This window comes from Mastigoproctus giganteus, chromosome 1, assembly GCF_048544385.1.
Source record: "Mastigoproctus giganteus isolate SK-2022 chromosome 1, ASM4854438v1, whole genome shotgun sequence".
In the NCBI taxonomy this organism is placed as follows: domain Eukaryota; kingdom Metazoa; phylum Arthropoda; class Arachnida; order Uropygi; family Thelyphonidae; genus Mastigoproctus; species Mastigoproctus giganteus.
The window spans coordinates 270,340,603-270,362,944 of NC_143575.1; the positions used below are offsets into that span (position 1 = coordinate 270,340,603).

At 35.4% G+C, this 22,342-nt stretch overlaps 1 protein-coding gene across 2 annotated transcripts in view; it reads left to right on the forward strand.

The window, feature by feature from the left end:
* Positions 1 to 669: 669 nt before the first annotated feature.
* The window catches only part of eIF4EHP (eukaryotic translation initiation factor 4E homologous protein), a 48,619-nt gene continuing 26,946 nt past the window's right edge, over positions 670 to 22,342 (forward strand). Inside the window, exons 1-3 of one of the 2 annotated variants that reach the window (XM_090386367.1) lie at positions 670 to 845; positions 16,494 to 16,575; positions 20,698 to 20,835. In XM_090386367.1, coding sequence (XP_090242493.1) covers positions 826 to 845; positions 16,494 to 16,575; positions 20,698 to 20,835 — 240 coding nt within the window. In that variant the 5' untranslated portion in view covers positions 670 to 825. The remainder of the gene's footprint in view (positions 846 to 16,493; positions 16,576 to 20,697; positions 20,836 to 22,342) is intronic. The other variant, XM_090386375.1, reaches the window with a different exon arrangement.

The window sequence follows — 22,342 nt, forward strand, 5'->3', positions numbered from 1 at the left end:
ACCAACTCGCCCTGGTATGTCACAATAAAATATACATAGAGACCTGAATATGTCAATGGTAAAAGAGGAAATACGCAATTACAGTGTGAAATACCAACAACGACTAGAAATGCATCCAAATTACCTGGCGATGAACCTTTTGGATAACAGCGAAGTTCCCAGAAGACTAAAACGCCAACATCCGCTGGACTTAGTGTAGTGCTTAATGTTTTAATTAAACTAATCTATTCAGTGTGAATGCAGTTGTCAGTGATTACGTTAACTCAATAGACGTGTCGTCGATGGACGTCTCCTCCATTCAAGACAATCCTAATGACATTTGTCATACATCAGATTTACTTAATGTTCGTTATCTGGAACAGATTGTAAATGAGCATTATAGTAAAAAAAAAAAAAAAAAATTATACCGACTGTGCTAACCACGAAGGCATAAACGGTAGAAAACATTGCTATTAAGTTTTTCGTTCAGATAAACAGGCAAAATGACTAGAGACCACAGGCAATTCAGGATATATTATACACTGGTAGATGAAGTAATTTTCAGGTGGTCCTAATATTATAGTTCTGTCTCTCTCTCTCTCTCTCTCTATTTTCTTCTTTTTTTCCCCTTCTTAAATTCACCTAAAGAGTTTTAACCCTAATATACAGGTGGCGCAAGATCCGCTTTTACATATGAGTGAAATTAACGTCGTCTGGATCCGTAATTCCTGTACGATATTTATATTTATTTATTAAATAATACTGAATAAAGTATTTTTGCTATATTTTCTAATTTATAACATAACATTTTGAAGAGGTATTTATTAACAAAAAAGGTCAATCAACATGAACAATAAATTTGATGCGTAAGTATATGTAATATTCCTCTCTTCGTTCTGTTTGTGTGGCTTATAACACTTAATATTGAATCCATTCACTTTGATTTATTTGCGTATTTTTTTTTTCTTTTTTGTTATGCCTTTGCAATTTTTGTTTATTACATAAAAATTAATCAATTTTAATTATTGTTGTTGAAAGACAATGATAAAATATGCCTTTTCACTATCTGAATATGTTAAATTATTCCTTATGCCACTCATTCGTAAATCCCGAAGCTTATGATAATTGGCACATTCTAATGAAAAGTGACACAAATCAGAAAGGACTTTTATTTTTAATTTGAGCAGTAATAATGCAAAATAGTTATGCATATTATATCTTGAAAATAATCACAATAGTAATGGCAGCGTTCTTCGCTATAAAACGCTGACACTTTTCTAAGCGCCAATGGTCGGCCATGAATCCAGATAGAATGACCCTTTTCATTTTGGACGTGTCAATTTTTTTAAGAAAATAGTCTCGTTGGAAATAGTTTTGGTAAAAACTTCCTCAAGAATGAACCATGGGGGAAAAATGGCCACAAGAAAAATATGTACAGGGAATTATGCGATACGATATCCAAACTTTACTAGGCTATTAATTGACTTTAAGTCGAAAACGTTGGTATTGTTATAGATAGCATGCATCGGTACCGCTTTTGAACCCTCGCAAGCAGGGTCACATGTCACAAACACAAAAAATATATATATATATATTAAATAAATAAAAAAAGAAATATTAAAAATCAAATAACATTAAAATAATTATTCAGAATGACATACGCAACATAATTTTAATTTTTCGATTTTTACATTTACTTTACATTTTTTGGTAAAAATATATTCAAATTTTGAACATTTTGAATACAATTACATTTTATTTTTTGATCCCTTAGATCAGGGGTCCGCAAACGTTTAGAGAAGTGGGCCACATAAGAATTTCTGGAATATTTGCCGAAAAACTACATTCTCTGATTAACTTTAATGTTATGCAGAGAAACAAATTTTATACCTGCCTATATCTACAGATTCAAAATTTAATTGATGGATATGTAATATGAAATACACCAGTTTGTTTATATCAAATTTTAATTATTACTTATTTATTGTACTAATCACAAAAATACAGCTAGTAAAACAACAAAATTATAATTAATGCAATGAATGTGGTTGTAGAGTGATATCAAGTTTTAAAGTACTAGTTCCAATTCTTAAAGAGTCATGTAAATGTGGGTCAGTTAGACGTGATCGCATTTTTGATTTTACATATTTCATTTTTGAAAAGGTCTGCTCATATATATATGTACTTCCAAGAATTGATGCAACCTTTCTTGCAAAATTTTTAATTTTTGGATAATCTGACTCAGATAATGTTGAATAAAATTGAATTAGATTTTCATTTTTAAATATTGTATTCAGTGCATCATTAGATTGAAGATCTACCAACTCTAATTGTAAATTCTCATCAACATCGTTGACGGGTATGGCAAATGGATTTTGAAAAAGTTCAAACACCTTTGAATTATTTTTAAAATCAGAAAATTTAGCCTCAAAATTTTTGTGCAACAAACTAACATTTTGAAAAAAATTTTCAGTGGAAAAATTACAACTGGGCATATTTTTAGATAAATTATTGCGACATGGAAAATGTCAAAAATTATTCTGAAGTAGTTGACTTTTAAATAATTCCAGTTTTGTTTCAAATGCTTTGTCATTATAATACAATTGATTGACAAGTTTTCTCGTCCTCATAGTTTCATATTAAAAAAATTCAGGTGTTGACATATATCTGTTAAAAAGGCAAGGTTCCACAACCATTTGAGACCTGACAGTTCCGGAACAGGTTTCGATTTTTTGTTCATAAATAGATCTATTTTGATCCTAAGTTTAAAAAAATCGCTTCAACACGGTGCCACGACTAAACCATCATACTTCAGTATGGTACAACAAATCACCGTATTCAGCCCTAATCGTGTCAAGAAAATTTTTGAATTGCCGATGATTCAGACCAGTCTTATGAATAAAATTTACTGTTGATATTAACAGTTGACATAACTGAATCTACACCCAAAAATTTTCTGCACAAAGACTGCTGGTGAAATTGCATTGGTTTTTTAATATTTTTACTCTCAAGATATTTATGAAGCTGACCCATGAACCCAATTTTAGTACAGACCATATTTTTAGTGCCATTCATCGTAATTGTTGATAGCAAATCCCAATTCAATTTGAGGCTGTCAATTGCTTCTGATACACTTAAAAATATATTTTCACCTGTTGTCGTATCTTTCAAGCTATTTAATGCAACTAGCTCTTCAATTACTGCAAAATTTTGATTTACACCTCGGACATAAATTGGTAATTGAACTGTATGCTTGTATCTTCACTCTCATCAATTTCTATCGAAAAATCTGTAAACTCATGAACTTTTTCTATGAGTTGATTTTGAACATTGGCTCCTAAATCTTCAGTTCTTCTCATTACAGTTGATGAAGATAAACTTACAGATGCAAAATTCTTTACTTTTTCAGGACATACTTCTTTTGCAATTGCCAAACAAATTTGTTTTACAAATTCTCCATCTGTAAAGGCCCTTCCTTCTTCGACAATGATTTGGGAAGCTCGAAAACTAGCTCTAACTGCAGATAAATTTTGATGAGTAAAAGTTCTAATCTTCTGTTGTTGACTTTGAAAAGTTTGGGCTAGTTCTTGGAATTTTTTCTGCCACAAAGCTCCTTTAAATTGATCATAATTTTAGGCCTGTTTTGTGGTGTAGTGATGTTTCACATTATATTCCTTGAATATTGACAAGGCTTCATTGCAAATAAGACAAGTGCAAGTATCGTTGAGCAGTGCAAAAAAAGTCATTAATTGGCCACCACTCATTAAAAATGCAACACTCAGCATCAACTTTTCTTTTTTTTTTTTTCAACATCAACTTTGACATGATTTTTATGGGATCACTGGAATAAAAAAAATAATACTCGTGAATGTTGAAGTAAGCAAGCACTGGCGTGGCTTAAAATTTTATGAAATATTTTAACATAAAGGTTATTATTATATTCACATCACTCTTATATCACGGGAAATTAATAATATAGTTTATTAGGCTGTTTGCCTAATAAATTACCTTATTATAATATAAAACTATATTATTAATTATAATATAGTTTAATTAGGTGACGTTTTGGGTATCTTACCAATACCTATCATCAGACCATGCTGTAGGAGAACAGAAAGGGCTACAAATTTGAATATTTTAGGATATTACAGTTACAATTACCAATGATGCAATTACAATTTGCAAATTATGATTCTAAAGTATTAAGTTTTGAATTGCCATTACAATAGAAAACAGGAAATCTAAGGTTAATACTGATCAAAACAATGAAAATGAAAGCAAAGAAATTATTTTCATCAAATCCAAAACTTGAACAGTTCAGATGAAACCCCCTGCAGCTTCATATTCTTTACTAAATGAAGATTTGATTGCTGATCAAAACAATGAGAGATTTACAGACCTGTTAATTTGACTTCTGTTCTTGGGAAAATAATGGAGTCACTGGTTAAAGAAACATTGCAAGATCATCTAGACAAGACAGCAGTAATAATTCAGACATGGCATGAGTTTATTAACTCATGATTTGATTGGATACTATGAGGTGGTCACAAAGGAACTGGATGCAGAAAAATAATTTTGATACCATATACTTTGATTTCAGGAAAGCTTTTGATACTGTTGCACATAGAAGACCACTGTACAAATTGGAGCAGTATGGCATTAAGGGCAAGTTGCTACAATGGATAAAAGGATGGTTGAGTGAGAGAAGACAGAGAGTGGTAATAAGTGGAAACTGCTCTTCGTAGACTAATGTTATTAGTGGTATTCCCCAGGGTTTGGTTTGGGCCCATTGTTGATTTGTATATTTATCAATGATATTGATGAAGGTATATCAAGCTTAACGTCAAAGTTTGCAGATGATACAAAGGTTGGCAGGGTTGTTAATAACAGTAATGACGGTATACTGCTGTAACAGGATCTGGAAAAGTTGGGCATAGAACTGGGAACTGAAAGGAAGTTGGAAGTTTAACATTGACAAATGCAAAGTACTGCATATGGGTAGCAGTAACCCCAGAGAAATATACCAACTGGGTGGTGTTACACTCAAGGTAGTGGAGAATGAAAGAGACTTGGGGGTAATTGTGCAGTCAGATATGATATTTTCTGAGCAGTGCAGACAAGGCTGCTAGAGTAGGTCATGGGGTCTTGTCAATGATATACAGGAATTTTGCAAGCAGGGATAAGGAGGTTATTATCCCCTTGTATAAGGTACTAGTCAGGCCACACCGTGAGTACCGCATACAGGTCTGGTAGCCTCATTTAGGAAGGATGTATAGTTACTAGAATGAGTACAGATAAGGGCAGCAAGGATGGTGAGGGGAACAAAGGGGTGCTATTACGAAGAAAGGCCAGGGACTCACATCTTGTGAGTATGGGTTTGGCACACCCAGGGTCCTGAGCTGGATATCATCATCTTCTCTTTCTTGGTGATTCCTTTCTATTGCTCTCTCTCTCTCTCTCTCTCTCTCTCTCTCTCTCTCTCTCTCTCTCTCTCTCTCTCTCTCAGGAATTTTTTTTTTTGGCTGTTGCAGCATAAGTCTCAAGCTTCCTTGCACCCTATGACTAATAATAATAATAAAAGTTCTGCAAATTGCAGCGTCTGGAGACTAAGTACCTGCGAGGCGATCTGATTGAGGTGTATAAGGCCTTGAATGGATTGAGCAGGTTCACTGCTGATGGGATTCTTCCTCTTGCTCAGATTACAAACATGAGGAGGCATAGATTCAAACTGAGGAAAGACAGTTGTAGAATAGATGTGCAGAAATTTGCCTTTAGTCTGCAGGTAGTTGATTGCTGGAACAAACTTCCATCTGTTGTTGTGGAAGTTGATAGCTTGAATAAGTTCAAGGCAGAACTGGACAGGCATTTGGAGCGAATGGATCAGGGAAGTGGGAAGGTTTTTTTTTTTTTTTTTTTTTGGCTAATGCTGTATAAGCTTGCTTTCTTGCATTGTGTGCCTCTACTAACGTTAATGAGAATGATAAAGAGAATTATTCTTATCAAATTCAAAACTGAAAAGCAACAAATGCGCCTCTGGCCTGCCCGTTAGAAGATGAAGAAAATTACAATCGTGAAATCGGCTTTACTATGTTTATTGGATGATGATCCTGGAAAATGGCCTTCTGACAACACGAGAATGTTTCTAACAAAACGCAATCCGATTCAAATTAATGGTTACAATTTTCCTTTGGATGAACATGGCAGAAAATTTAGTATTTCATTTTACATCAAAATTCTTTCAAATAGAGAAAGAAACTGTAGAAGCTGGCTTTTAAATTCTAAGTTCAAAGACAAAGTATTTTGTTACTACTGTTACATGTTTCACAACCAGTCTTCAAGATTAGCTTTGCCCAACGAAAGTATTTGTGACTGGAAATGCTTAGATTCTCGATTAAAAGAACATGAAACGTCACTTGCACACATGCAGTTATTGAAACTGAAAAAAAGCCCGGATAAACAGAAAACAATTGATAGTATTCAACAAAGACAAGTAAATGCTGACATAGCACATTGGCATGATGTTCTTAAAAGAATGTGCCCAATATTTAGCCAAGCATAATGATACTTTTCTTGGTACTAACAGCACAATATTTACAGAAAGCAATGGAAGTATTCTAGGTTTAGTAGAAATGATTTAGAAATTTGATGCTAGAATGGCCAAACATATAAGATGATAAAAAATAATGAAACAAATTATCACTATCTAGGATGGAGAATCCAAAAAAGAGGTTATTAATTTAATGGGCAATAAAGTGAGGGAAGAAATCATACATAAAATTAAAAAAAAAGTAAATATTACTCAATTCAACCAGATTGTACCAGGGGGAAAATAAGTCATGTTGAACAACTAACATTTATTATACATATTGTTGAACATATTGCAGATCCAGAATATTTTCTGGATCTGCCCAAAGATGGAACATTTTAATGAAACAAATCAAATTAGATCCTACAACCACTCTTAGACACATGATGGGAATGCTGTTAAAGCAATTAGATTAGATTTAATTTAGACAAGATATAAGATATATTTAATTTAGACAAGATATACAAGATATATAGTACATATAAGATGTACTAGAGGAGTTAAGCGAAACAACAGAAGATCCTCAAATAAAGATCGAATCATGGTCTTTGTTGTTGCTTGCTATTAATAATGTTAGCAAAAGCTTAAAAAACCCAAGCAGATCTAAGTTTGGTTATTTCACTTTTAAAAGGATTAAAAAATATTTTAAAAAAGTTTAGAGAAAATGGTTTTTCTATATCGAAGAAAACTGCATGTGAAATATGCAACAAAAGTGACATTCCAATAAAATATAAAGAAATTAGAACAAGGAAACAAAAACGTTTGAATGACTATGAAGGAGAAGATTCACATACAAATAACCCTGAAACTAATTTCTTAGAGACTGTTTTCTCTTCAGGATTGAAGAGAGATTTGAACAAATTAAGCAATATAACAAGCTATTTTCAGTTTTCTTTACTCACACACACACACACACACACACACACCAAAAATCAGAGCTTATATACATTCAGACATTAATATTAGTTGTGGCAAATGATACAAGAAAGTGCAAGCTTATACAGCATCAGCCAAAAAAAAAAAAAAAAAAAAAATTCCCATTTCACTTATCCATTCCCTCCAGTAGTGTGTCTAGTTCTTCCTTGAATTTATTTAAGCTATCTACTTTCAAAACAACAAATGGAAGTTTGTTCCAGCAATCGACCATTCGCGCTAAAGGCAAACTTCCACTCATCTATTCTGTAAACATCCTTCCTCAATTTGAATTTGTCTCTCCCCTCATGTGCTTAGCCTGAGTAAGAGGAAGAATTCCATCAGTATTGAGCTTGTTCAATCCATTCAAATGCCTTAAATGTCTCAATCAGGTCACCTTGCATGTCCCTAGTCGACACTGCAATTTGCAGAACTTGAGACTTGATAAGAGCCAGTCGATATCTGGAAAGTTAAAATTTCCAGATAACAGAAGGCCAGTAAATCAGAATATCTTATAACCCATTATAAGACACTCTTTACTGGCCCACTCTGTTTCTCTGTACACTTTTGTACTCATCAGAAGCATTAGGTCTATAACAGACCCTCTCATTTTTGCATTGCCAGTGCTTATGTGACAATAAAGTGACTCAACATTGCACTGGCCACCCATGTTGACTAAATATTCTGCCTTATATGTTATCGCAATTCTGTACCATCCTCGTCAGCTGCCAGTGATGATGGAATTTCCCCAGTTCATGCCTAAGTCCAGAGCATTACCCTTCCCCCCCTGCATATGTCTGTTCTGATATTCCCTGTCAGAGACTTGGTAATTTGGAATCTCCTCTTTTCGATCTTCTCTGGTTTAAAATCTTTCTACCTCATTCTGTCAAATTCATCTGTTGTCTCTATCATTCTCCCAACTCCACTTGCAATTACTTCTACTTGGAGCTCTTTGACTTCCTCTCTTTTCAACTTGACTTTCTCCAGTCCAACTTTCCTAACAATGAGGTAATTTTCCTTGGTGATTTTAATTCACAACTTCAGCTGGCTTCCGTTTTCTAGTCACACCGACCCAGCTGGTCGAGATGCTGAGGCTTTTGCAATTACTAATGACCTTGCGCAGATTGTTCATTTACCTACAAGAATACCAGACAATCCTAACCATACAGCCAACACACTTGATCTTTTTCTCACAAGCAACCCTTCTAAGTACATGGTCTAAGTTGAGTGGTCCTTTAGGCACCTCAGATCACAACTTGGTGATTGTCTCTTCTGCAATGGAGCCTTTATCTCATGGCTATTCTCAACCTCGTATTTTTTGGCATTACAAAAATGCAAAATGGGATGACCTGCGAGATTTCTTTTCATTGGTCGGATTACTGTTTCAAAACTTCTGATGTCACCGTTTGCTCAGATCGTGTCAGTGAAATTATTCTTGTAGAAATGGAATCCTTTATCCTACACTCCACTTTAAAATCTCGTCCTTTATCAAAACCCCGGTTTTCCATTAAATGTGCTAAGGTTGTTCAAGAGAAGAATGTTGCATATCATAATTGGCTTGTTTGATTTCCAATTTTTGTTTCATTTTCTGCCTATACCAAAGCTTGCAACAATAGTAAAGCAGTTATTATTATTATTATTATTAGCCATATGGTGAAAGGAAGCCTGAGGCTTTTGCTGCAACAGCCAAAAAAAAAAAAATTCTGAGTTACCCTGAGAGAGAGAGAGAGAGAGAGAGAGAGAGAGAGAGAGAGAGAGAGAGAGAGAGAGAGAGAGACAGACAGACAGACAGACAGAGAGAGAGAGAGAGAGAGAGAGAGAGAGAGAGAGAGAGAGAGAGAGAGAGAGAGAGAGAGAGAGAGAGAGAGAGAGAAAGAAAGAGAAAACAAGAGTCAGAAGTAGAAGGGAATCACCAAGGAAGAGAAGAATGATGATATCCAGCTCAGGACCCTGGGTGTGCCAAGCCTACACTCACCAGATGTGAGCCCCTGGGGTTATTTATTAATCAAATATTAATCAGTCCAAACTAGATTTAAAACAGACCAAGAGTAGAAAACTTGCTTCTTGCTCTAGTCGCCGAGCATTCTGGTCTCTTTCCAAAGCTATTATTGGCTGCAAATTTTGCCTATCTCTGCTCCCACCTCTGTCAAAAACAGATGGTTCTGTTGTCATTTCAGCCAAGGATAAAGATGACCTGCTAGTATCCCATTTTTTTTCCAACTCATGTATTAATGATCTTGGTAAAACACCTCCCACCATTCCCAACATGCTCCATTCAATGCCTCCTGTGGTCTTCCATCAAAAGGATTTTGATGAATCTTGATGCTGAGAAAGCTCCAGGTCCTGATGGTATTTCTCCACTTGTTCTCAAATCGTGTGCTCCTGAACTTACTCTTCCATCAATCCCTCCCATCCAATTATCGACCCATTGCAATTACTTCTACTCTTTCTAAAATAAAGGAGAAATCAATTAACTGCCAACTCTTAAACTACCTAGAAACCCTCCATCTGATCAACGATTGCCAGTATGGATTCCGCCAGTGTCGATCCACTGGTGATATTCTGGCTTATGTTACCCATTTATGGACAAATTCAATGGAAAAGTTTGGTGAAACACATGCAGTTGCTGTTGACAGCTCAATGGCTTTTGATCGTGTTTGGCATAAGATCTTCTAAACAAGCTTCCATCTTATGGTTTGCCAACTGTTTTTTGTAATTGGTTATCGAGTTTTCTCTCTGATCACTCACTGTGAGGGTGATGATAGATGGCCCTCTGTCTTCTAACTTCTCCACTAATGCTGGTGTACCACAAGGTTCAGTTCTGTCTCCCACTCTTTTCCTCTTGTGTATTAATTATCTTCTTCCATTAACTTGAAATCCTATCCATATTTTTGCCGACGATAGCACATTGCATTCCACTTTCCATTTTGAGAAACCTTGCCCTGCTCAATCAGCTTCAACTTCTCGAATATCCGCTATCAATTCCTTAAATGCCGATCTCCAGGTAATTCTCCAGTGGGGACATAGACAACTTAGTTGATTTCAATCCTTCTAAAACTCAGTCTTGTCTTATATCTCGCAAAAAAGGATTCTTCTGCTCCTATGCTTATCTTTGGTGACACTCTGATTTCTACGCAAGATGATAATTTATATCTTTTGGGAATTACCCTGACTTCTAATCTGTCTTGGCACAAGCATGTTACAAATGTTGCTTCCTCTGCATCTAAAAAACTTGGTTTTCTATTTCACTCTTCGAGTTACTTTTCTTCCAAACAGCTGTTCACTCTGTACAAATTGCAAATCTGTTCTACCATGGAATATTGTTCCCACATCTGCGGCAGTGCCCCCAAAACCTCTCTCAGGCTTCTAGATTCCATTCAGAAGAGGGCAGTTAGGTTAATTAATGACTCATCTCTCGCTGTCTCATAGATGTACTGTTTCTGCTGCATGCCTTTTCTACAGATACTTCCATGGGCAATGTTCTTCTGAATTGGCTTCTATAATTCCCACTCGCTCTTTCAAAACAGTCCGAACACATGCTGCTACCAGCCAACATTCATTTACTCTCCAACTTCAAACTCGTAGAACCAACTTTTCATCTGCCTCGTTTATTCATTCAGCTGCCGTTTTCTGGAACAACCACCCTTCATATGTCTTTTCTGAAAATTACAGTCTACAGAAGTTCAAGTCTAATGTAAACAAATATCTTCTTTCATCTTCTCAATCTCCAACCCAAGCATGATGCTAATACCTCTTGTGTTTGGGGTTTTCATAAAAAAAAAAAAAAAAACATTGCACAAAAAGCACATTTCATCAGGCTGTGATTTGTAGGAGAATTTTCCCTTCCATTCTCCCCAAAGCTACAGTGCTCCTGATACTTTGAGCCCATTACACTGTTAAATAAAGCTAGTATTGAATATGATTTAATATATTAATTAGGTCAATAGTACTGCAAAATTTTGCAAAAAATTTATCCACTCCCAGGAGCAAAAATTTTTCAACTTCACTGTATGCACTCTCATCACCAAGGTTTTAAGCACATTAAAATTAAAATGCACTCTGTGTATACTAAAAAAAAAAATTATTATGATGTAATTAATTTGACTTATTCTATATATGATCTAGTCATTGGAAGACAAAGTTTTTTTTTTTTTTGTGCTGAAAGGAAACAAATGAAAAGCATTCCGTTATAAAAAAAAAAAAAAAAAAGTTGCAAAACACCTATCTCAACCATGATTTTTCAGTTATTGTTATAGTCATTATTTATGTAGCACATCAATAATCACAGTATGCGCTCCAAGTTGTGCAGTGCATGCGATGTGTATTATGTCTGTAGCCGACCGGGCTAGCCGGGTCGGTAAAGTGCCTGCCTGGCAACTCAAAGGTCGCAGGTTCGAATCCCGCCTCAGGCTTGGATCAAAATGCTGCAAAAACCTTGGGAGGTGCATTATGGCTACAGAAGCCAATGCGCCAACAACTACCAAAAAAAAAAAAAAAAAAATTATGTCTGTAAAAGTGTTAACAGTTATAAATAAGTTATTAATAAATCCAAACTCTTTTGAAAAGGCTGATTAGTAAACTTGGATCTTGTCAAGGTCTCAAAGTTTTAAAGCTTATTTATTATCATTTTACTTTTAGCTCTTGCATCAGTGACTTTGATAAATCTCATCCTACATGGTGATCCAACGCTTTCAATACCTTGCATGATTTTCTGACCGAAAGACTAGAAGAGTCCTAAATAATCTTGATGTCAAGTGGTTTCTGGGTCCTGGTAGCCTTTCTCCTCGTCTTTAAATCTATATTCAGAGTTACTTCTGGAGTATGGATTTTAAGTTGTTTTATGTTGCCATTTTACACTCTTATTCACTTTTTTCTTCCATATTAAAATTTGCTCTTATGCATCCACGGGGCTTAAAGGGGAACAGGTATCCTGTGTATTATCAGACACTCAGCCTAAAACACTGATGGATCCAATATCTCTCTATTACAGAAGATTTAGGAGAAGTCCGGTTGGCCTGCCTCCCTAAAATCCACTCATGCACACCTTCTCGATGGTAAGCCCTGTTACGTCACTTAGGTGGCAATGAACATGTAGAGTGGTTCTCTTCAAGATGCCTGGTCAGCGTGAAGAGGAAAAGACCAAACCCTCCAGCCTATGAGAGCACAACGAAACAAATGGCCCTCAGTCCCCAGCAGCTTTCACTCTTCCTCTTACGGCAGCGAGAGGATCAGAGTGGAAGCAGAGGGTGCTAAGAATCTCTGGGTACGACCAGGCTGCCATGCACGGAAACTGAACCTGGCTTGTTATAACGTAAGAACACTCATTGGTGAAGACAGGATATTAGAGCTGGAAAAGGAATCGGAAAATGTGAATTGGAATATCATCGGTTTGGCTGAAACAAGAAGAAGAAATGAATCACTTATAAGTTTATCAAGTGGAAATCTGCTGTACACCAATGGAAACAGTGAAAGGAGTGAAGGTGGAGTTGGGTTTCTGGTCCATAAAGATTTTAAAAACAACATTTTGGAATTCAAAAGTACATCACCAAGAGTGTCAAGACTAATACTCAAGATTTCTAAGAGATACAAGCTAAAGATTATAATGATTTATGCACCAACATCGAGCCACGATAATGAAGAGGTTGAAGAAATGTATACCGAAATTGAGAGTCTTCTAGATGAGCATAAAACCCACTACACTATTATTATGGGAGACTTCAATGCTAAGGTTGGAAAAAGACAAAACAGCGCAGAAAGGGGAACAATAGGAAATTTTGGAATTGGTGAAAGAAATGAAAGAGGTGAAAGACTTGTGGAATATGCAGAATCTCAAGGATTGTCAGTAATGAACACTTTTTTCAAGAAAAGGGTGAACAGAAAGTGGACATGGAAGAGTCCAAATGGATTAACTACTAATGAAATCGACTTCATCCTCACTAACAGAAGATATATTGTGAATGATGTTACTGTCCTGAATAAGGTAAATGTTGGAAGTGATCACAGAATGGTAAGATGTACACTTGATATAGATGTAGGAAAGGAAAGGAAAAAACTGACTCGAGTAAATAATACAAAGGTCTTTGAGATAACAGAAGAAGAGAAAAAGCAGTATGTACTGGAACTTAAGAACAAGTATGAGCTTCTGCAGACTGCTGAGGATCAAGATATCGACGAGGTATATTACAACTTTTTGAAAGTGATAAAGCCCAAGAAACCTATAGGAAAAAAGAAATCCAAAGAAGAAAAAATTAGTCAAGAAACACTTGTCATGATGAACCGAAGACGACAAATGAAAAGCAAGAAAAACACTGACAGGGAGAAAATTGAGTATACTGAGTTATGCAAAGCCATTAGAAAGAGACTCAGAGAGGACATAAGAAGATTTAACACAAGAAAAGTAGAACAAAGCATTAAGAGAAAACAAAGGAATTAAATCAGCAGTCATGAGCAGTAATACAGAAAGACAAATGATACTGAAACTGAAGAATAGCGATGGTGTACTTATAAACAGCAGAGAAGGCATAATTCAAATAGCAGAAGACTACTATAGAGAATTATACAAGGAGCAGGGGAATGATGCCAGCAGTGGGGAAGATGAATCACAAATTAGTAAAACATACGGCATACCCGATATTCTTCCTGATGAGGTAGAACATGCATTGAAGAAAATGAAGAATCAGAAAGCCCCGGGGGAAGATGAAGTTACTGTAGAATTGTTAAAATTGGGAGGAAGAGACATAACACAAAAACTGGCAAGGCTCTTCACAAAGTGCATTAGAAAAGGTGTGACACCTAAGCAGTGGAATAATGCAATCATAGTTTTGCTGCATAAGAAAGGAGATAAATCAGAAATTGGAAATTATAGACCAATTAGCTTGCTATCCCACATCTACAAGTTGTTCACAAGGGTCATTACTAACAAATTAGAAAGAATACTTGATGAGAATCAACCGAAAGAGCAAGCTGGCTTTAGGACAGGATTCTCAACTATGGATCACCTTCATGTAATATCACAGCTAATGGAGAAAGCAAATGAATATAAAACACCATTATGCCTGGCATTTGTGGATTATGAAAAGGCATTTGACTCCATACAGCATAAGGCAATGTTTCGGGCACTGGAAAGACAAGGCATTGATACCCCATATATTATGATTTTGAAGAAAATATATGATAGTGCTACCTCCTTTATTAGACTAGACAAAGACAGTAGGAAATTTAAAATTGAGAAAGGAGTTCGACAAGGAGACACAATATCTCCGAAGCTGTTTACTGCTACCCTTGAGGAAGCCTTCAGAAGATTAGACTGGTCGCAGAAAGGAGTCAATGTGAACGGAGAGTACCTAAACCATTTACGATTTGCAGATGACATTGTGGTCATTAGCCACGATCCCAACGAATTAGAGGAAAATCTTAATCAGTTATGCACAGCTAGTAAGGATTTTGGACTAAAGATGAATATGGCTAAAACAAAAGTAATGATGAACAAGTATGCCACAGAAAGGGAAATAATGATTGAAGGAGCAGTAATTGAAAAGGTGGAGTCATATACTTATCTGGGACAAGTCATTAGCTGTAATAATGATAAATGGCTGGAAGTCAAGAGAAGAATAAATTTTGGATGGATAGCATTCAGGAAATATAGTCACATACTGAAGAGCAATATCCCAGTTTGTCTGAAACGTAAAATAATGAATCAATGTATACTCCCCACCATGACTTATGGAAGTGAAACTTGGGCACTCGCCAAAAGAATGGAAGAGAAGCTGAGAACTACACAGCGAAGAATGGAACGAATCATATTGGGAATCAGACTGTTAGATAAGAAGAGAAACACGTGGATTAGGCAACAAACTCAAGTAAAGGACATTCTGATCAAAACTAAAGAACTAAAATGGTCTTGGGCAAGGACACATAGCTCGAAGACATGATGACAGATGGACTAAGAAAATAACAGAATGGTATTCAAGAGGAGCTGGAAGACAAAGGCGGAGATGGATAGATGAAATTCATGAGTTTGTGGGTAGTAAATGGATGGCCAGTGCTCAAAACAGAAGGAACTGGAAAGTTGCTGGAGAGGCCTTCATCCTGTAGTGGATTGAAAATGGCTGATGATGATGATGATCCACTTCTTAAAAAATGGTTGATAACCTTCCATTCCAGTTGCTCTAATGCAATTTCCTCAACTTGTTCCAAAGTATTGGAGAAATCTGTTGACTTTCAATCAACTCTTTTTTGAAACCTTCCATATGATTAATATGTTTACTGCTGCAAGACCCAACAGCTGGATCTTACCCGTTGCTGTTCAACCTGCCTAGAGATCCACCCAGCTCTCACACTATATGATATAGAAATAGCTATATGGGTGTAGCATTGCTTCAGAAATGGTAGCAAGCACTTCTCAGAAGGGTAGTGATGTTTATTCATAATGTATTCCTGGAGCAACTTTTGCCAGTGAAACCTTGTCTTTTTTTCAGAAAAGCTATTTTTTTTTTTCTAAATTCTTGTTTGCTAGGATATAAGAAGCCAAAATTTTCTGTATACTTTTATCAGTATATTTGTAATGTAACCTCCCTACATGAAATAAAGAACGTTTGTAAAGCAGTTTAAGATTTTGTTTTATTTACTACAAACAGCTCTTGGAAAAATAAGTGCTGGCATGTAAAAATTTTCAACATTCACAAGTGTTTTTGTGAGGAGAGGGATACATACTTCGGAGGGCTCACATCTGATGAGTATGGGCTTGGCACACCCAGGGTCCTGAGCTGGATATCATCATTCTTCTCTTTCTTGGTGAATCCTTTCTACTCTCTCTCTCTCTCTCTCTCTCTCTCTCTCTCTCTCTCTCTCTCTCTCTCTCTCTCTCTCTCTCTCTCTCTCTCTCAGGGTAACTTGGGAACTTTTTTTTTTCCTTTTCCTGGTTCAGCATAAGCCTCAGGCTTCCTTGCACCATATGGCTATTAATAATAATAATAATAAGCATGTAATAATACATATAGGTTTTATTATTCCATAGACTGAAGAATGATGACAGTGGAGAGGAGGAAGAGGAGACTGAGGTCAAACAACAAACAAATAAGATGGAACAAACAGATAAGGTATATTTCCTTTGTAACATTATTTTAATTATTAAAGATAATTTAAAAATGTGTCACTAACATTATTTTAATTATTAAAGATCATTTTAAAAATGTATTTATTAACATGTTTGCTGCCACCTACATTTTATGGAGCTCATTCAATGTGCCTCAACTTCTGACACACTCTCTCTCTCTCTCTCTCTCTCTCTCTCTCTCTCTCTCTCTCTCTCTCTCTCTCTCTCTCTCACTCTCTCACTCAGGGTAACAGAGGAATTTTTTATTTTTTTTTTTGGCTGGTGCAGCATAAGCCTCAGGCTTCCTTGCACCATATGGCTAATAATAATAATAATAATAATTTTTAGAACATTGAGAAATAACAACGTTCCAAAATCCTCAATATAAATGAAAGGCTAGAATTAATCAGAATGAAAATTAGCCATATAAACCTCAATCAGGTCACCTAATTGAGGTTTATAAGACTCTGAGAGGGATTAGTACAATGATTACAGGCGAAATTTCCACTGTTATAAAGAATTCCAGAACTAGGGGCCATAAATTAAAATTACAGGGGTTGAGGTTTGGATTAGATTGTGGGAAGCTTTCTTTTAGCCAGCGAATCATTAATTCCTTGCAGGTAGTTGGCTGACAAATTACATGAGGAGGGAAGCATATAATTTGTATTTTCTTACCTATTTGGTATGGGTTTTTTTTGGTTTTTTTTTTTATTTGCCAGCGCAGCAAAAGCCTGCGGCTTCCTTGAAATCTATGGCAAACACTTTACAAATGCTTTCGCAGAGAATAAACTAACTTCAACACAAGCAAAAAACAAATAAAAACATTTACCAAGCTGTAAACAAAAACGAATCATTGATGCTAATAGCCCAGAGTTCAATCAGTGTGGCATCAGAATCGAGCAGGTCATTTCACATCAGGCCTTTACTTTTACACCACTCATATATTGACTGCTTTAGAATGATGACTACCTATATGCTTTACAGCATGTTAGGTGCTGTTCCATAATGCTCATATCCGTTATAGCAAAGTACTTGGGGTACTGTTGAATGCTTATGTGTCAGCTCAGGAAACTTGTTAAACATAATACAATGCATTTTTCTAGATATTTTGAAGTACTTATTTATGAATATAGTTTTTAAATATTTTCTCACTATACTGGCATACTGCCTTAACTAACTGGAAATAGCGTAGCATTATTATTTTACTTGTGTACTTCTAATTATTATACTGACAGTACTGAGGTATAGTTAAAGAGTTTTTTAACCTGACCTACCTCTTTTGAACAAAATCAAGGAGCTTCGGAGTGCTTTTGGGGGCATCATTACAGATTTTTTTTTTTTTTTTTGTCTTATGCAGAAAATTTCACTTCCTTGCATCATTCAGCTTTACTAATTACCCTTTTAGCCCACTTGCTGTACAGGGGGTGAACCTTGTGTTAATAAACTGATAGTAAATAAAAAAAATAAATAATATTAATATGACAACAATATTCCAAGGTAGAGCTGATTCAAGATTTTTACAGAGTCAGTGGCTGTTTAGAAAACTGAGAGCAAAAAAACAGTAAACCCAGTTTTTTTTTTATGCAAAGGAAGCAATATTTGTGATGTGCTTATACCAAGAGAGGTTAAAGGTCAAGGTAAACCTAATAGATGTATGATCTTGTCTAGAAATCTGTCTCAAAGATGAGCATTGGAGCAGTACTTGTTTTTGAGAGAAATACATGACTCAGTTATAATTGAATTTAAATAAGTTTTCTTTGCCCCATTGGAAAATTACCTGGAGAAATTAGAAATTTGTGATGATTATTCAAAAAGTTGAAGCTATTTATGCAGGGGAAGGTTTCTCAAAATGGAAGTAGAATGTATGCTGCATCAAAACAATTATAGATGGGATTTCTGATCAGTGGAAGAAGGTCATTAATACATGACAATTATCCCAAAAGTAATGCACACTCACATGTGTTCCTCACTCCATGACTTACTATTTTTTTTTTTTTTTTTTTAGTTATTGTGCATTGGCTTCTGTGGCCATAATGCACCTCCCAATGTTTTTGCAGTACTTTGATCCAAGCCCGAGGCAGGATTCGAACCCATGACCTTTGGGTTGCCAGGCCGGCACTTTACCACCCGGCCAGCCCGGTCGGCTATCATTCAGTCATCTGTGCAACTGATATTTATTGGGATAATAATTAACCTCAACATTAGTATGCTTGAAACAGAGTTCCAGCATTGAATATTTGTGCAGAGGCTTTTAAAAATGGATGGTGATATTGCTTCAGGTAGATTACAGTTTAGTATGAAAGAATATAAAGTTTCAACTCTTATCAGAATTGAAACTTTACATGGTCAGATGCCAACAAATTTATGAATTATTGCAGGAAGTGTGTGGTGCGTCAACAGTGGATCATAGTATGATTTTGTATTGGTCTCAAAGGTTACGTGAAGGTCAGATCAGTGTTGAAGACTAGCAATGCTCAGGTCAGCCAAGAACATCTGTAGGTAACACATTGGCAGTTGTTTTTCCACCATTTTGGAGGAAGACGGGTATATGACCTGTGAAGAAATAGGCAATGAATCTGGAATACCAAAATCATCTGTTCACTAAATTTTAACTGTGGTATTACAAAAATGAAAGGTCACTACCCATTGGGTCTCACATTTAGTATTAATTAGCAGGGAAAATGATGCAAGAAAGCAAGCTTATACAGCATTGGCCAAAAAAAACTTCCCATTTCATCTTTCCATTCCCTCCAATAGTTTTTATAGTTCTTGAATTTATTTAAGCAATCTACCACCCACTGGCTAAATGCAAACTTCCACACAAAGTCAGATGGATAACAAACAAAGCATGGAGGAATTACAGTGCAGTTAGTCACATGTTACTGATGAGATAGGAAAGAGATGGCCTGATAACAGTGCATTTTAAACACCGCATTGTTGCCATTGATGAGATAAGAATATGTGATTTTGAGTGCGAACTGTAGTCTCATTCAGCTCGTATGCATCCATCTTTGCCACATTCCTCTAAATCCCCCCCACCACCACCACTAGCAACAATCAAACGGTCATAACTAGCAACAAACAAATGGTCATAGTGGCTTATGATTATGAGGGCATTATTGCTGCTGATCATGTGCCACTTGGAAGATCAAAAATTGGAGACTACTGTGCAACATTTATTTGTCAGAAATTACACCTGAAAATTCATCAGAAGTGGCCACAGATGTTGGAAGCTGGTGTGTTCATACTCACCCGACAATTCAAGGCCTCATATTACAGTCTGTACAGACAGCTTGTTTTCACAGTTTACAAATGGCAAACTCTACCTCACCCCTACCCTTATCAGTTCTAATATGATTCTTTGAAATTACAGAATATTTCCCAAGCTCAAGGAACTGTTGCATGGACAAATATTTCTGTCTTTAGAAGCATTGAATTCAGCTTACAGAATTACAGAATATTTCCCAAGCTCAAGGAACTGTTGCATGGACAAATATTTCTGTCTTTAGAAGCATTGAATTCAGCCGTGATTCAACATATCAGACAGCTTAACTTTAGCAGTTAAACAGCATTCAAAACAGTTTAACAGTTAAACAGCATTCAAAAATTACATGAATGTTGGAAAGTAGTCATAACTGTATTGATGGTTTTTGATGTAAATTATTTTAAATTAACTGCTTTTGTGCATTACTTTTGGGATAACTCATAAAAGAGGAAAGGGTGGGAGAAAGAAGACTCTTGGGGAACACTACCATTAGTGAAGTAGTTATAAAACAGAAGTATCTACAATCATTTGCAGTGAGAGAGAGCAATGAGAGAGAGAGAGAGAGAGAGGGAGAGGACCAGATTTCTACTTCACTGCCCCCCCCCCAAGTGGGACATGGTAGAAGTGTTTATACACTTCTTGTAAGCTGCTCCTATTATTTATTTAAAAAAAAAAATTGGATTTCAGAACACAAAAGCATAGTTTTTCTAGAAATATTGTGATACATATATGTAATATTGTATAAGGCATGTACTATGCCCTGTAACTCTGTTATCAGGAATATAAAACGTGATGAGGTAGATAAAATAGTACTGAGTTTTCTTTTAATGTTTTTTTTTGTTGTTGTTGTTTTTTTAATAGCAAACAAAAGAACTACCTCCTGAAGAGCATAAGTTGCAATTTAGTTATGCATTTTGGTATTCCTTTAAAATCCATAATAAACAGGCAACTACTCAGCCTTATGATCAGAATCTGAAATTGATTGGTACATTTAATACAGTAAGTATTAAATGATTGTAAATTTCATTATGTAGCGTAGCATATTTTATAGAGAATAAAGTCATTTTTAAATAGTAATTTATATAAGTAATACTTTGTAAATTAATTTCTAAAATTAATAATAATAATAAATATAGTTATTTAATTTCTGTAATTAAACTTGAATAATTCTGTAATATTTGGTAAATTTATTCATGGATATTTCTTATGTATAATTAGAGACAATGAAAGAAAAAAGATACTCAAAAATTACTATGCCACATGATTCACACCATAAGCACAATTTGCTTTATTGCTTATACAAGCAATAAAGCAAATAAAGTTATATATTTAAAGGCACCCTTTCAGTTGATTGCAGTACAACTGATGACTCATTTCAGTGTACTGTATACAGGGATATTATAATATAAAATTGAAATTTGGTTACTGAGAAAATAGGCTGAAGGCCTGGAACAGATTAGAATTGGGAAAATGACAGCATAAATTTCTAGTGTGTGGCAGGAGATGAATCCCTGATTCAGGCCACAGATATCAAGGGCTGATTGTTTTGATTCAATCCATGTGTCAGAACAGATGAATTGAATCAACAGGAGGTTATTTATTAGGAGGCTCAATTATGAAGAAAGTAGATATATATATGTTTTATAATAAAGATAAATATTAGTAAAATAATAAGAGGAGTTTGAGGTAAACTCCTCTTATTATTTTACTAATATTATTATCAACGTAGAACATATTGAGTAGTACAGCTCTGATTCATACTATCTAATAAAGATAAATGAATAGAACCAGAATATGCCTGCCTGGTGGATAAAATTATGTAACTAATGAGTTGTCAGTTTTCAAGGAAACTAATGGGTTTTTTGTTATGCAAATGGATACGAATGATATTAAGTACAGCTTAACTGAGGACGTGGTTGAAAATTATGGAGACCATGCTGAAAAAATGCAATGAGTTAGGGCAAAATTTAATTATGCCCATAATGCTGCCTAAGCATGATAGGAGGTATTTTATGATGTGAACTTTGTTGATTAACTGTAAGCTTGGCTTAGAGTTAATCTAGTTTTTAGAGTTTGTCTAGTTCTGCCTTGATTAACTCAAAGCTTGACAGAGTTAACCAACAAGACTTTTGGAGGGGAGATTTTATTAGTGTAACTCCACCATAGTTTATAGAAGGAATTCATTTTTCAGACATGGAATATATTTGAACAGAAGAGTTGCAAGGGGCTTTGTCAGTGTCATTGAGAAGGCTTCAAAAGTTCAGGAAAATTGCTAGTGAGAGAGAATAGGGAGACAGTGTATAGGTATGGGTTAAGGTTGCCTTAAATAACTTAAGGGGTTTGAATAAGTGGCTTCCATAGTTCAAGGGCAAATTATGGTTTCAAACATCCATGGACCACCCATCAGTTAAATATGTGAAGGAATGTGATGATAGAAATGTATGATAGACTAATAATGGCACACTATCCTTCAATTATTTACAAGGGTTGTATCAGGAAAATGAAT